The sequence below is a fragment of the Wyeomyia smithii genome, chromosome 3, assembly GCF_029784165.1.
Source record: "Wyeomyia smithii strain HCP4-BCI-WySm-NY-G18 chromosome 3, ASM2978416v1, whole genome shotgun sequence".
NCBI classification, from domain to species: domain Eukaryota; kingdom Metazoa; phylum Arthropoda; class Insecta; order Diptera; family Culicidae; genus Wyeomyia; species Wyeomyia smithii.
In genome coordinates this window covers 62489249-62506338 of record NC_073696.1, presented here as the reverse complement: position 1 = coordinate 62506338, position 17090 = coordinate 62489249, and the positions used below count along the sequence as shown (strand labels likewise).

At 36.1% G+C, this 17090-nt stretch overlaps 1 protein-coding gene across 5 annotated transcripts in view; it reads right to left on the bottom strand.

Moving 5' to 3' along the window:
• LOC129727115 (GTPase-activating protein skywalker) overlaps positions 1 to 17090 on the bottom strand; it is a 121441-nt gene that overhangs the window by 37432 nt on the left and 66919 nt on the right. For 2 of the 5 annotated variants that reach the window (XM_055684586.1, XM_055684590.1), the window contains exons 1-3: positions 8463 to 9284; positions 1759 to 1961; positions 1304 to 1508 (exon numbers count right to left, since the gene is read on the bottom strand). In XM_055684586.1, the coding sequence (XP_055540561.1) occupies positions 1304 to 1508; positions 1759 to 1961; positions 8463 to 8622 (568 nt within the window). In that variant the 5' untranslated portion in view covers positions 8623 to 9284. Of the gene's footprint in view, positions 1 to 1303; positions 1509 to 1758; positions 1962 to 8462; positions 9285 to 17090 lie in introns of those variants that run through there. The other 3 variants (XM_055684587.1, XM_055684591.1, XM_055684588.1) reach the window with 2 other exon arrangements.

The following is a 17090-nucleotide window of genomic DNA, read 5'->3' as shown; positions in this document are numbered from 1 at the left end:
TGGCAGTACAAACAGACAGTCCGTATCTGCAATGTTACTGATTGCTAGTTTCCTATCCCCACCGCAGTGCAGTATCGAATGTTTAATAATATTGCGAAAAGCTCACGCTTATCAGCATGTCCTCCAGAGGAGGCCAGGATGAAAATTGCCATGGAGGTTGAAGTCGACAAACTATATGTCGGACACACTGATGTGGAGTGGAATTTGCTCCGACCGGTTTCGTCAGCACGTGCTGAGAAGTGAAATAAATCATGGAGCGAAGCTAACGCTTATTTCAGCAGCATCAAAATAATTCGCAGTACATATACTCTTGCTAGGTAGCAGGTCGTCATTTATCTTAATTGGATTGGTTTGATCCAATTTGTCTCTACGGCAGAGAGTTAGTCTTGAGATAGCAATTAATTTTAATAATTTTGTGATAGGATTGACGGGAATGATGATTTTTAGGAAAATATTACCTAGAGCCACATCCGGGTTACTGGTAAGTTTCTAGAATGTTATTAAAGCAAGATCATCATGAGTATTTCATGCAGTTTTGATCCGTTGTGACAACAAAAATGACCTAACGTAGGTTTCTCAAAATGACAAAGAAATAAAAATATTTCATCGTGATATTTTGATTGTGGAACCGTGGAGATTCAACAGTTTGCTGACAAAACTATTGAAAGTACGTAACAATTCAAGCGTTCTTTCCACCGAAACAGCACAATGATGAAAGGATCGTGAGCGACCGCCAAAATATCTCTAGAACGAGCAAATTATTAATTAGCATCACAAAAGCAATTTCCTCTGTCGCTCGTATTTATTAAAATTGTTTTCGAGAACTAAAATGTCACAGCAGAACAGTGGCACGGCCGTGAAAACCGCTTAATAAATATTTAAACTAAGATTAATGATAATTATATAGCATGCAAGCCTGAACCGGCAGCCGCCATACATGCACACCTAAATTGGCACATCACAGGCTGTCATTGCTTATAATTTCTACAGCTCATTGTGCGACCTCTGCCGGTTCGTGCTGAATATTTCTGAATCCTCCATTGTCTGACGGAGAGAAACTTAAGTTAGGTAGAAAACACACCACCGAGTTCCTGTGAGTTGTTTACTTTCCACAGCAGGAACCTATAATTGGATTAATCAAACATGTGAGACGACCAGTGGATTCCACAATTTTTATAGCGCCAACGCGTAAATTGCAATCACAAACAATTGTGCGCCGTCTTCAAATGTGTACTCGGGTTCCGAGGCAAATCTAACCCTTTCACTACCCGATGTGACAAAAATTGCTGAAATTTGTACTCACCGGACATAAAATGTAACAGGATCGCCGTAATAGGATACAGCGTGGGACTGTAGGTGATATCCGGACAAGCATAGCCAAGTACGCTGACCACTCGATCCGCCACTGCACGGCCCTTTCGTGTCAAGTGGTAGGGCAGGCAGTGGGTTGAGTCGACGAAGGGTGGCAGCATAATCGGTTTCTCCGGCAGTTCCGTCGTTCCGAAGACCTTGAAAGTGAAAAAAAACGATTTAATTAACGGTAGCTCATGACAATCACTTACGAAATAGTCTGCTTGTGAGTCTATCTATCGATTAATTGAGAGCACTCGAAATGCACTATTCTACTAAACTACTGCGCCTTGGGTGATAGAAAGTAGAACGATGATGTCATCTTCATTGATGTGCTCTAAACAGTCAGTACAATAGACAACAGGCGAGTATCAACTTCATTACTAATCAACGTCACAGAAAACTTACTTGATTCACCATGTCCCAGTAGAATCCGTCCAGCATGGTCTTGCCAACATGGTGCTGGCTGCAGAGCGCTGGCCATAGCTGCGACCGGGTCGGCGAGTTGGTGGGCCACGAATTTTCCCTTAGCACTAGTTTGGTTTCACGTTTCTTACCTTGCTGTATGAGTGATTGCACATCTTGAAATGTCTTAAGATTTGGCTTTTTCCCTGTAAGCAAGAAACAAGAAGAAAAAACACTTTTAGTGATGTCCAATTAACGGATAACAAGTTGGATTACTAGTTTGGTGTTACACCTAACGCGTCAATAGATAGAACAAATTTAATTATTAGATAACCCAACCAACCTGCGATGCTATTATCTGAACTTTTACACAGGACGTCTATATAGTCACGTAACTCATTGTTATTCATTTGTTATTGTTATTGCTGAATGAATAATGAATGCGTCAACAAGCATGCCGCGAGAAACTAAACGAAGGCGACCTATGCGGCTGATGACGTACGCAGGACGGCCAATGGCCTCTCAGGTAGCCGTCAGACAATGATATAGACGATTGGGCTTATAAAAAAATATGCCGTAAGAAACAAAAGAGGGCGCAATAACCTTTAACACAGCCTTAGGAACTATCCGATGGAGGGAAACAGTTGCAGAAATGACTATTATCACGCGATGCACAGACCTTTATCGTTATCGCAGCGTAAGCAATGAATGGGTTGTCAATGCATTTCCACCTAGTGCTAGCTAGCAGCACGTAACCACGTTATGCGGCTAAACCAGCTGAACAGATGTCAATGGGTGGCATATAAATGTGGGAAAACCTTAAATAACTAATTTGTCGGTTGATGATTCAACAAGCGGTTGTTGTGTCTATCAAAAGAGATGACAGTTGATAGTGATCTTCACGAATACTTTGAGTAAGTCTTTTCTTGAAATAAAATAAATTAAAATTATCCAATGAAAATGAGCAATTAAATTACAAAAATGTTTTTTTTCAGAAACAATGAAACATGAATGGATTTCTTAATTAAAAATATTAAATATATTTTACTTAAATTACTATAAAGCTCGGTAGTAATTAGCAGATTACAATAAAGCTCAGTAGCAGTAGTTTATAACGGTCTTGAGTTTACTTGAATTATTTTCAAATGATACTCGCAGCATTTGTTAACTCATTTTCTCACGAGTATTAAAGCCATACACGTTATGCTTCGTACCGTGTCAAATAAACGTTTAAAGAAAAGCTATACACGGTTACTTTTAAATCGGATTAATTTTATTTTAAAATAATTACTTCGTAAAATGCCAGCAACCCATTAATATCTTCGTTTAGTACCATATGAGCCCAGAGATTGACAATCTCAGTTATAGATTAAAAGGTTGAGCATTTTCAGCAAAAAAAAAAAACTAATGCAGAGTAGTAACAACCCGGGTCTAAGTACAAACCCATGAGGTATAACTAATGTTAACGATAATCTTTTCAACTCCTGGTTTGATCATTTTGTTGATTACTAGCGGATTAGCGCAATAAATTATTGAATTACGTAAATTGAAACGAAAACCAATTTATAACACAAACGGTCACGTGAGATTGTATCAAACTCCGTAGAAAAATGAAAAATTGTTATAACTGCGATGCCATTCTATTACACGTTTGGTGGTCCATGATTGATTTACTGACAACTTTTAAAATAGGATTTATCACTTTTCGTCAGTTTACATCGTTGTTATGTTTTAAGTAGTCATCCTACAGTAGTTAGAAGTCGAATTTCAGTGAAATTTTACCATGCTTTTTCACTAGTAATCTCATCAATTTTACAAGTAAATGTTACGGAACCTAGCCTTTGATTTCAATATCCCTAAATATCTCTGTCGTTATTTGGTTTTCATCGTCGAAGGAAAAGAGCACTCGTAAAACTATATCTGTTAGGGTGGGGAATCGTTATATGGAAAAAACGAAACTTGATAGCAGAAAGCCAGAACCAAGTTTTTTTTATTCTATTTGAGGCCCCAAACAATCATGAATTTATTGGCAGTCGATTGGTTTTGTCTCCGCTTGGCGCATTGCATTTTAAATTTATATGGAGATTTGTATGGAAACACCAACTTTTTTGCATTTTCCATTCTAAAGAGCTCAAAACGGTTCAAACCCTAGGTTTCATCACTACAAATGATAGGTTTTCCGACGCCTAACAACTTGGCCGACGACACTAAAGAGCTAGGGTGTACCAAAAAAATATTAGAGCTGTTCAAAGTTGATTATGTCGAAATTTATGTTGCAAATCATTTTCTCTGCCAACACTGCCAGTGTACCGGCGTCAGTCAGATTTCCATCAAAGTAACCTCTGAAACATGTTGTAGATTCTATTTACGCTTTGAATATTTTAGAATGTTGACCTGAATTTGTTTGCTTGGTCTAGCTTAGTGTATAAACTCGTTACGACAGGATACTTCTGATGGGAATCCTACTGACGCCGGTACATTGGTAATGTTGGCAGAAAACAAGATTTTCTGCATTTAAAGCGACATACTCAACTTTGAACAGCTATAGCTCTTCTTAGGGACATTTTAGCTCTTCAGTGTCTTCTGCAAAGTTGTTGGGCATCTAAAATACTATACTTAATATAATGTGTGCATTATTAGAGCATTATCGAGCTCTCTAGAAAGGTAAATGCAAAAAAGTAGGTCTTCCCATATGAATCTTCATACAAATTTGAAATGTAATGCGCCAAGCGGAGACAAAACCAATCGACCTCAGGTAAGTTTAGGGTTGTTTGGTAGATTCCGGGCGGTCGTTATTTTCTCCACACGTACGATAACCTGTGTAGGGTGAGGAATCTATTTTAAGCAGATTCTGCAGCCTTCAGTGCACGCTTGTCCACGGTAGGAGGGGGGTAATGATGATGTCCACGTGGACACGATATTTTTCCAAAAAAATGGAAATCTGTCAAAAAAAATATTGTCCGGCAATAAAAAATCTACAACTGTTCTTATTCTAGAGCCGTTGTCAGCTGTAAAGCAAAGCCTTGGTGCTACATTCCGATTCGGAACTTGACCTTCTGTTTATTTATACACAGACTTCGCAGCCGACTGTTTAGTGTACAGGAAAATTGCGGGGCTAGCGCTACGATCCTACTGACACTAACAGTCTCTCCCGAGCCGAGACTCGAACCTACGACTGGCTTGTTAGGCCAGCATCGCACCTCAAGACCATCTGGGAAGACAGAGCTTCAGCTGTATTTGTGATAAATTTGGCTTTCGAGATATATTTCTTTTTTAATCATTTTCTTTCGTTAGCAGAGGTCTATTAACTAAGCTCAGTTTGGAATAAGTTTCATCTATCAATCCAGTTTCCGCTGAATTTGGAATCATTTTCTGCTCTGCGCTTTTCTTTCAGAACGCTTCTAGTCTTCAACCATTTGGCTGAATTCAGATCACTTTCTTTTTGGCCTTTTCCTCTCCATGGAACTAGTTTATTAACTTGAATTAAGTTTAAGATCATTTTCTTAGTTTTTTTGCATTTCAAGAGCTTCTTAAGCATTATAAGTTAATTCAGAATACCTTTGTTGCTTAATCCGTTTTCTGAAGGCTTTTAAATCATAATTTCAGACGATTTTTCACCTCTGTTTCTTCTTTACCTGCGAAACATTTTAAAGCCCTTTCTGGTTAATTTATGATCATATTTTGTTTTAATCTTTTCTGTAATAAAACGTCATAAACCATTATTTCAATTGTTGGCTTATTTCTAGACATCATTGACGTTTTTTAATTATTTTGAACTAATTTCAGTAATCATATTTTTTATTTGAAAGAAGTGTTAACAGATATTTGAAGCTACATTTACAAGAGTTTTTATGCAATTTGGGATCAAATTTTAGGCTGTTTTGATGGTATTTTTTTTATTTACGGCTTCAATGGTCTAGGTGATTTTAGGCTAAAAATTGTTTTTCTTATTCTTTTGCTAACATTTATTTTGTTTAATCACTGGATAAAACCACAGAAATGAACATTTTTTCGATTTTTCGTTGTTAAAAAATGGCCACGTGGACAAAGAGGGGGAGGGAGGTAGTTTGGTTAATGTTAACGAGGGGGACGGGGAGGGTGGGGGTATCTAAAATGACGATTTTTGTGTCCCCGTGGCACCTTTTACAGAAATATGATCGAATCACCTTCAAAACTTCAAAACATGAAACCACTAGGAGATGATGGGATTTTTTATATTCTCCATAAAAGACTTCCCGAAAGCTCTTTAAATTTCTTGGTGAGAATTTTTAACAGATGCTTTGAATTAGCATGCTTCCCTCAAAATGGAAAAAAATGCCAAAGTCACTCCAATTTTAAAACCTGAAAAAACCTAGCTGAAGCGTCAAGTTATTGGCCATTAGTTTACTCTCTATAAGCAAACTTTTTTGAAGAATAATAATTGTAAACAGAATGATAACACATATTAATGAAAATTCATTTTTTGCAAATGAGCAGTTTGGTTTTCGACATTAGCTTTCGACTACTCATCAGTTACTTAGAGTAATTATTATGTTTCGTACTAATAAATCTGAAGGTTATTCCACTTCTACTCGACTCGACGGTGTTTGTTATATGCAGTTCCCATCTGATATTTATCCAAAGATTTCTTTGTAATTAACGTTATTTTTTGTATTCGTAGGACGACTAGATAATCAGAGTTTTTGTTTCCGCTTTGAAATTGCCGATATTGATCAAATTTAAAGAGTTTGAGGTTTATTTTCTTCGAATGATCAAAATAGGCGTCACTGACTAAGCCGTTTCTCGCCCTATTACAAATTCCTTTCGATATTTTTATGCCAAATACCTTAGAAAAAAATGCTGCGATGTAAAAAGAAGCAGGATCTGAGGTTACCAAATAACGAGGTTTTAGAGTTTAAACGGATTTCTAACTGGCAATAACAAATGAAATAATTTGAAGTCGTATAAAATTTAAAATCAGATTGATATTAAAACAAATAGTACTTAATCCGCTTTGAAACACCTAAAATAGACAAGTCAACAAAAGAAAAACCTGTAAAATTATACATTACTAATGAAACTAAAAAAACAATTTTTACAAGCTCTAAGTAAACGGAAGCTGGATTAAAAAGTCTTAAATTTAACTAAAATTTGTCATAATGACACTAAAGTTTTTACAATTTCTGGCTCCAGAAGGTTACAAGGCTGTCAGCAAATACCAGATAACTTAATTTCATCTAATAATAATTGCAAGAAAATGAAACTGCGTTTTTGAATATCATTTCAATATAAAATTAATACAATGTCTTGGTATTCTATGTTCCGCTGTCAAACTACTTGACTTAATAGAGTACGAATTATAGATAAATGGAGGAAATCGCTGCATCACGATGGAGATAGTTTAATTTCCCAAAGAAGACAAGTATTTTTAAATAGTACAAAAGACATTTAACATTTTTGTATGTCAGCAATAAAATGCGACAGGATAATACAACTAATGCGGGTTACGTGACCGATTTGATATTAAAAGCTTACTAAGCGCATATATTTGAAAGTATACAACATTCGCAGGAGTCCGAAACCATAAATAAGCGTAAAGCTTAATAACTCCATCAGTTTTGGATATTTCTAAATTGAACAGTGAATTTCATTAAAATATCTCACTTGTTGAACAGAGGTGGAGTTAAAATTACTGTCGACGTGTTTGAGCTGGCAGAAATTTATCCATGAATCGACAAGTTCAGTTTATACGTTTTAGTTTTGTTGACATGACGTACCAAAAAAAAGCATCCTAAGACCGTTCTCAGGGAGCATTATTTTCGTTAATTTATATCATACAAGCTTGACTCCAGCATTGAGTATTCTCGGTTTCTTAATCAAATGCTGTTTTTAGCGAAGTTAAACTGGGTTTATAGCGCCTTGTTTCAATTCATTGAAGCACTCTAATCAAACTACATAAGAACATTATTTTTTTGATTGTTCAATACCAGAACGTATGTACATTCTCAAGGTAGTGTCACCTAATTATTAGGAAGTCGTAATCAGAACAAAAACGATCTACCACAGACCACAGTGGTATTTCAGTGTGTGCCCCGGATATCTATGCATTGAGAGAGTTAAAATCTAATCAAAAATGTTCCGTTTAGATTGCTTCTCCGTTTTCACTATTCTGAATAAACTTTAACGCCAATCATTAAAATAAACCATTATTAAACTTTACTCAGAATTTCTGGAAAACATTGTAATGCCAACATTGACACTATAAATGGCGATTCAAAACAGACGATTACTGAAAATAATAAAAAAAATACCATACATATTTGCGGTAAACGTGAGGGTTTTCCAACACCCCGAGTGTAAAGTAATTTCAATGAAATCCATGATTCGAATTGATATATCTATTCTTGATTTCCATTCCAAACAATCCGAAGGGGAGTCACAAGAATCATCACCTTTTTACACGAAACAATTAGCGACTCCATGTAAAAATATCACCATATTGTGCAAAACAGTTTGTCACGATCGTCAGCCGAAATTTATTGTGCCTGTTTGCTTACTGACATACGTCGCATCACGAGCGTGCGACTTGGGTCGGACGATTGTACAAAAGGGTGCATCGCAAGCCGACACCAGTAATCTAACAATAACTCTTCGCTGCATTGAAAACCGTGACCAGTAGCAGTCATAAATTAAATTTGTGACAGTAGAATAAGTTCCGGCTTAGTTACCTGACGTCAACAGTTTCAGATCAAAGCAGGTACATTTATGGAAGTCTGCCGACTGCAGATACTGCAGCTCCAGATACAAATCACAGTCCGGATCAATGTACACCGATGCACGCTTGCTGAGATTCTCCAACGAAATGCCCTCTGGCGTTTTGGCAACCATGGCGCTGCTATTGAAGCTGTCACTGTGATGCGAACCAGAGATTCACGAAAGTTTGTCGGATAAGGGTAAACAAACAAAAATATTTTTCTTCACTTTTCACAACCCAGCGGGTTGGTTTCTTTTGCGTTTTACGCTACTGACGTACCAGCAATAGACACAGTAAATCACTCATTTCACGGATAAAAATAGAACAAGAGATTTTTGCACTTTCTTCTGTTTGTTTAACTTGAATAGACCTACTGCTACCCCAACTAACTACTGATCCTGCTGATTAATCAGTTTCACAATAGATCAAATCGAATATTCATACTGCACACCGTGAAACACCATCCAATCCAAAAAGCAAGCACACTTTAACACTACGCAGGCGGATCGAATCGCACCGTGCGCGTACGTGATCGAACGCAGGATCCTACTAAAACCGATCGAACTAGGTGAAGAGCACTGCAATATCTTTCATCCTGAGATGGTGTAAACAATAAGACCAAACTCGCGTTTCGCGTAATGTTCCGCGAACATCTACGATTAACCGGTGGTGATGAGGTGGGGCCGCCGTCAAATGCACGAGACAGTATTGTCTGTGTAGAATTGTCGCGTTTGCGGATCTAAGGTCTACCAAGAGCACGTCCGTTCGAATTCGCCGGCAGATCTCGACTGAGTACCTAGCAATGGGCGACTGCCACTACATACCTCTAGTTTCAAACACAGACAACCAATGATAGCGCCCAGGCAGGTCGTCGAGCTGCGCGACACCCGCGGTAAGGAGGAAGGAGGAGGGGAGGGGAGGGGAAAAGCGTGATAATTGAAAGATGATTTCAATTGAAACCGGCCAAATCGAGAGCTCACTGCCGGCTGTAATGGCTGCGGTACGAACCAATACCACAACCACGAATGGAAGCGAATCACTAGCAGACTGATAGACGGGGAGAGAAAGAGTGATACGAATGTAAACAAACAATTCGTCACGACGGCGATCGTGCCGGGGAGGTTGCGGAGGTTGCGCTCTATGGACACGTTTGTTTCGCTGCAGAAGGTGATTAGATTAGTTTTCTATGACGGTGAGAAATTAACGAAATATTGTGAATTAATTTGTGCAGAAAACAGACAGCGGCCGAAAATTTGATCTTTTATTCACTCATTTCACTTATTTTAAATAAACGTTTTCAAAAAACTTTTTTTTCTTTTGTTTGCCTACATTTTTTGCAAACTTAAAAACTCGTTTCACTCCTGTTTCATAAACTTCCAGCTTATTATAGAAGAGATTTTTTTCGTTACTGGGTCCACAGCATTTATTTGTCACAAGCTGAAAATTAACGATTTATCACAAAATACGATTTATCACAAAAAATAATTAGTGTACTGTTTTTGTTCCCTCCTTTGTACATTACCTTCAGAGTGATCGTTATTATGAGATCAAGATGATCATTATATAAATATTTCAAATTTCTAACATCAGAACCATTATGCTTCATTATGCATCATTCCTCCATCCAAAACATTTGACTGAAAGTTTCAGAAAAACGTCAAACTTCAACAAAAAACTAATTTCAAGAGAAAATTCAACTTTTCTTTACATCATTGAAAAATTTAGTGCTAATTTTCTCATTTTCAAAGCTTTAGTTCAAAATAACTTGAAAACAAATGCATGACAATGACTATCCGAATCAGAATGATTGGAACACAGATTTTATTTTATTTTATGATTTATCTGGGAGTGAGTCATAATTATTATTTATGTAACAAAGTTTGAGTGTCAAGTTGATAAAATGTTCGTTTTCCTAACCTTCTACACAAAATTTATCCAAGGGTTCGTTGAAGTGAAACAGGTATTTAACACGAGCAAAAGTTCTTATACAGGCGGTGATGGACTCATTATAGCTAATCGATGTACCCCTAATAAAGTAATAATAAAAAAAAAAAAATCGATGTACGATGGTATGGGATCTGCAGAAATCCAGTAGAATGCAGAGCGCGTTGTGAAGCGCGAAAATTTACGAGAGACAAAAGCTTCGGTGAGTCGATTTTCTCCACATAGAGTGACTATAAACACTGCTTGATTCAATCTCCAGTGACGCTCGAGAGTATCATTACCAATCAAACACCACCATTACATCATTAACTCTCTTCAGTTCCAAACCGTCGATGAGGTAAATAGTCCAAACTTCCAAAAACAACTTCAAGTCATCTGCATACACCAACTTGCAACCATCACCAGGATGCAGTGGCAGTCTCACGTCAATAAAAAACAGCGCAAATAGCAATGGCCCCATGTTGCTCCCTTGAGGAACTCCTGACTTGTTAGCGAATTGCGATGAAATACTTGAACGTAGATTTCACGTAGATACATAGTTCAGTCATTCAACGAACTGATGGGAGGCACCAAATATAAGCTCGAGAAACATCAGTGATTGCTTCCAAACTAAATTAAATAGGAGGGGACATCAGATGCCGCTAATTGAGCTTCGTGGTCAGAAGCATCACTATCAGCATAAACGGAAGCAAAGATATTTTGAAAATTGATGAAATTGAATATTTATTCTTTTTCTTTAATAAAAAATGTATCTTTTATTTCACCATCCTGGTCTTTTCACAAAAAGTTTAATCATAATTTCAAGCAATTTTTGAAAAAAAAGAAGAAATTTAACTCTTGTTTTGTAAATTGAAACTTATTTTTCATTTCCAAATTTTTGTAGCCAAATTTTTTTTTCACAGTGTATATTTTTTCTACAAGGCATCATTAGAAACCTGCAATACATCCTTAGACAGTTTTCTATAAAAACAAACGGTTTCTGAGTTACAATTCTGAATGAAATTTATGCCTAAATGGTTACCCGCTTTTAAAAGATTACTCTTGAGTCCGAAAAACTTGTTCAGCTGCGGAAAATGTTCAGTTTGCTGTGCAAAATACGTGTTCAAGGTTTTATTCAAATAAAAAAGTAGGAGGGTGGTATCCAAGACACGACCGCAGGGAAAGAATGGATTGTTTATTTTAGCGCTATCACTTCAGAAAACCCTTAGTTCGTAGCTGCACACCAAGACAATCATTTAATTTAACGAATTTGGGTAGAAATTTTCCTATCTTAGCAAAAAAGCAAACTCTAACTAAACTATCTGAAATTTTAGACCAGAGCGATTCAAGCGAATATTCTGAGATTGGAAATTGTTTGACATTTGACCGATAAAACTCATGCTAGGTTAGCTCCAGCCTAGCATATAACTTCATGTATTTTAAGAAATTACGTTTATTTCAATTACTTAAAACAGCATGAACCCAATTACACGCTTTTTGCGTAGTTGTTATCAAAGTGACAGGAAAATATATTGACTTCTTTAATTACACTGTGCTACAAATGAAAAAAAAAAATTCAAGAACTTCTGAAGTGACCTAGTGTAGGTTGTAGGGCTTGTTGAGTGTAACATTCGCTCATACTAGAAATTTTCCAAACACCCCCAAAATCTGAAGTTATGGTCAAAATAGGGTTTTTTGATTCTCAGCGCATATAATATGTTTTAACTCAGTCATTTATCAACCGATTTTCAATATTTTAGCAGTTTTAGAAAGAGGACAAATAGAGCTTTCAAAATATATACAGGTTTTTACTAATACCAATAGACATGTTGAGTTATTTGAGTTTAAATCTAATTTTTTAGACTTTTTCACGAAATTTTTCAATTCAATTTTAAATTTCCCGTCTATTTTTGTGAGGAACAAACCACAAATATACTATAATTTTGAAAGTATATTCAATTCCGAATCAAATGAAAGTAATTTATTCACTTCTGTTCGAGCGTCTTGATAGAAAATCTTCACTACACTTTACACTTTTTATTCACTTTCACTATTTAATTCTATCACATTTCACATTTCACTTGCATATAAGTATTTCAACACTTACATAGTGCCGTCGTCAGTGCTTATTTGGACAGTCCAAATAAGCACTGACGACAGCACTATGTAAGTGTTGAAATACGTATATGCAAGTGAAAAGTGATAGAATTAAATAGTGAAAGTGCATAAAAAGTGTAAAGTGTAGTGAAATGAAAGTAGTTTTGTGAAAATCGGATGATATTTGGCTAAGTTATATATTTTTTAAGAAAACCAGAATTTTTGGTTTCTATCGCACAATTATTTCACGGGGCTACAAATGATGAAAAAATGCAAGAACTTTTGATGTGACTTAGTGTGGGTTGTAACTTTAGTCAAGTGTTACTTGCGCGTTTACTTGAAGTTTTTCAAATACCCCGAAAATTATAAGTTATGTTCTAGACCCTGTTTCTACCTTAGCTCAAATTTTTATGTTTAATACGGTTATTTTTCAACCGATTTTTTATATTTTGGCTGTTTTGGAAAGGCGAAAATTAGAGCATTTGAAACATATAAATATGTCTAAAAAGTTTACCTATATGTGAGGAATAGTTTTAAAATAAATAAGATGGTTCATGTTATTTTCAAATTTTTCCAATTTTATTCGCATTTTTTCACACATTTTTGTAATGATGGAGCTTCAATTGCTGTAAAATTTTAAAAGTTCTTTCTGGTACCAAACGACAACAATAGCTGTTGTTGATAAAAATCTGTTATAATTTGGCTGAGAAATGGTTTGACGAAATCTAAGTACATATATGGTGGATAACATCAAGTCATATCTCAGCCAAAACACTTACTGTTTTCGTTTGGCACTAAATGTACTTATCAAATTCTACAGCAATTAAAGCTCGTTCATTACAAAAATGTGTAAGAAATTGGGCATATATTTGGAAAAATTTGAAAATAACATAAACTAGGTATCTTATTTATTCATGTAAAACTATTCATCACATATATGTAAAATTTGGAAAAAAATCATATTATTTCATTTAATATAAAACATCTTATTTTATTTAAAACTATTCATCACATATAGGTAAACTCTTTAGACATATGAGCCGTTGAGAGCAAAAGTGGTACATGTGCCATTTTTACACTTTTTGGGTTTTTTGCATAAATTGATGCAGAACGCAATAATGTACTAGAATATCCAAGAAAAATCGAGATCTGATAACCTGAACCAAAATTATAGCCTACACAATTTTTGGTAATTAACATAATCACCATTTTGTTGAGAGCAAAAGTGGTACATGTCCAATCAGTGCATGTTAGATGAATTGTAAGTCGAGGATCTTAGGATATAAAACAATCATGTCTTCAGCAAAGTTGGTCAAGTGATTGAGTACTTTCAGATGAAGATCTGTCTGCTTTGGAATTTTCTCACTACGTGGTGCTAGTGTACCCGTGACTATTTTGTAGCAGAAAGCATTTTACCTATTTCAGTGTCAACTCGTATGCTGTTACCAAATACATATACACCAGCGCCACGAAGAGACAGAATTCCTCAACAAACAGATCATCATTCTATAGTACTCAATCACTTGGACAACTCAGCTGAAGACATGAATGTTCTATGTCCTAAGATTAGAGAGCTATAATGCATCCTTCATGCTCACACTGGACATGTACCACTTTTACTCTCAACGTTTTCTGGTTGTCATTATTTTTCCCATAAAACAAAAGTGGTACATGTCTTTCCATTGAAGTTTGTGTAAGTTGAAGTTTGTGTGTCGAAATACAATTCGATGGCGTGCGTATGATACCGGTACAGTTTTGAAATGAAAATGATGGCGTTAAATGTTCGAATTGTACTTTTCATATCGAGGTTTCGTCAGTTGTTTGGAAAGAAGGTGGAGCGTAGAAGAATAGGGAATGGCAAAGAGAGTAAAAAATATCAAGAACAAGAAGCGACCTCGAGTAAAACAACAACAACAAATCGTGTACAAAGTCAGATCGATTGTATCTATTAGTGTCGACTGTGCTTGTGAAAAGAGGTGTTGATTGGTTGCTCGGTATGATTTAGACAATCGGTTATTTATCAATTTTTCAATGGTGTATCGCAATCAATAGGTTATTCTTACCATAATTCTTACCATATACATTCAACCATAAGAAAATTTCTGATCGGTTGATGCCAAAACCTCGATATTCTGAAAAGAAATGATTGATATATAAGCGCTCGAAACCTGACCAATTTTCCCCAGTCGAATTACTAGCTTTTCAAATTCAGGCGCCTAACTTCGATATAAACGTTAGTCAAATGTCAAAATGATCGATTAATTTTTTACGAATTTCCATTAGGCATAAAAAGTTCAAAGATGAAAGAAAAATCATTCACACACAACATGGAAGAAGTAGACCCAAATGCGATCCCTGGGGCGCCTCAGAGGTGACTGAAATGGGTTTTAAGAGTTTTTTTTTTTGAAAGTGTATTTTTTTGCGATTTGTTAAAGGGGTCATCCACATATCACGTGGACAGATTTTTAACGATTTCAACCCCTCTCCCCCCGTGGACAACTGCTCATATAAATTCTAAAAAATTTGCATGGACCGTGGACATTCCACAGGCCCACCCCTCCCTCCAAAGCTGTCCACGTGGTATGTGGATGGCCCCAAAAATGACTGGAGCTACACAAGAGATGAGACGCCAATGTAATTATTTGGAGCTTAAAGAGTAATATTGGTATATCGATTCGGTCAAATGCTTGACTGAAGTCAGTGTAAAGAGCTTCTACGTGCATGTCATTTTCTATTACATTAAGACTAAAAGTTACAAATTCCAAAACATTCGAGGTTGTTGAACGACCCTTAAAAAGAATGCAGAAAATGAAACCAATTCCACGATAATTGCGGATGTTAGGTTTTGGTATGGTAATTCTGAAAAGCTTAAGATAAAAATGACCTGCATTCCGACAGGAAATGGTAGCGGTATTCCAAACGAGGGAATACACTTCACCAAAACTTTAACTAAACTAGACAAAGCAGAGAAAAACATGATCAATCAAATGAAGATAAATTTTTCAATCTTTCTCTAATGTTTGTTTACTAACCAATAAAAAATGATAAACAAAAGTGTATCACAGAAAAACACTGCAATGCTTTAAACTATATATGCTAAAATCAAGATGACTATCATTTAAAAGTTGTTAACTTTTTTGTGCATATCTAAACAGAGTAATTAAAATTTTTTGACCGAAGCCAATGAGAACAGAGTCAATGAAAATATGTTTTGCACTTCATCTTCCTCTCGAACATTTAGAAGAAAATAACTTATTTTATCGGTTTTCTGTAGCCATATAGTTGTTTAAAATACGGTGTTTTTTATTGCTCTTAAATTAAAACAAAATCGTTCAACTTCAGTCCAAATCTGTAAAAATCGAAGACAAGTTTGTGAAGAAATGTATTCTTTTCGCATGGAATGCAATAAAAGAACTTCTCTTTACTATATAGAATTGATTGATAGGCTTTATCTTCAGGGTGTTCAGCCAGCTACTGGTTCCCCTTATACTGTTCTGTAGATAAATACACCCCTTTGTTAGTTGGTCGAGACATAGTTAGTAGGTAACAAACAGACAAACGAATATCTGTAGCGTCAGTAACGTTGAAAAATTAAGTGCTTTAGTGTTTTTACTTTATCATGCAAAACTCTACAGAAGTCGAATTCTTTATAGAGCTGCACATTAAATTTTTTATACTCAAACTGTCAAATCCTATCGGAGGAAAACATATACATTTACACCAGGAAATCTATAGCATTTTTTCGCAACTCAGCAAACCATATCTTCATCCCAGAAGGGCCGTTCGTCAGCCGAGTCAAGGGAAAAGAGATTATTGAAGCCATCCGAATCAATACGGCTCACTACGCGTTGTCAGCGTCTGCCTCACCACACAACCCGTCTCGCATACCATTAACGGTTCAACGGTTGAATAGTAGCAATAATAATCGAAGTTTCAACAATTCCTGCACTGCACTGCACTATGATGATGGCAGTCACGGTGCAATACAGCTGATTTCATTCCGGTTGATCACATGTACACTCTGATGGCGCTGGACCGCTTCCGTACATCAACGGGATATATCATGAAAGGATGGCAATGTATAACGTTAATGCAAGAACTTATACTGTTTGCGCAAAATGATGAAAGCAGTAAATCACCTCAACGGTCACCAAGCTGCAGAAACGGGTTTTATGGCTCAACGAACAGCAGGAAACGAATGTTAATATTACGACGTTATTAAAAAGGCATTCTATTTGGGTGTTTAGTGTTATGGCTCCGGATATGGTCGGAAATTGAGCCAATCCAGTGTCAGTTTGCTATTTTAAATAGGTTTTGTTCTTGGAAATTGTTTCTTGTTCAAATAAAGAATGATTCATAATGCTTGTTCGACTTGCTGCTCCAGAAGATTCCAATCAACAACAAATAAAAATATTGCAAATGTTATGATAGGACATTTCATTTGGTTCCACAAGGCTCAGAATATAGAACACACGTGATATCGTTTTCTTTTTGCCCCCATGCCATTTAAATCTATTCAAAACCCACAGTCGGTGTAAATTATACCGATGGAATGCAAACACAAATATTTGCGATTTGTTTG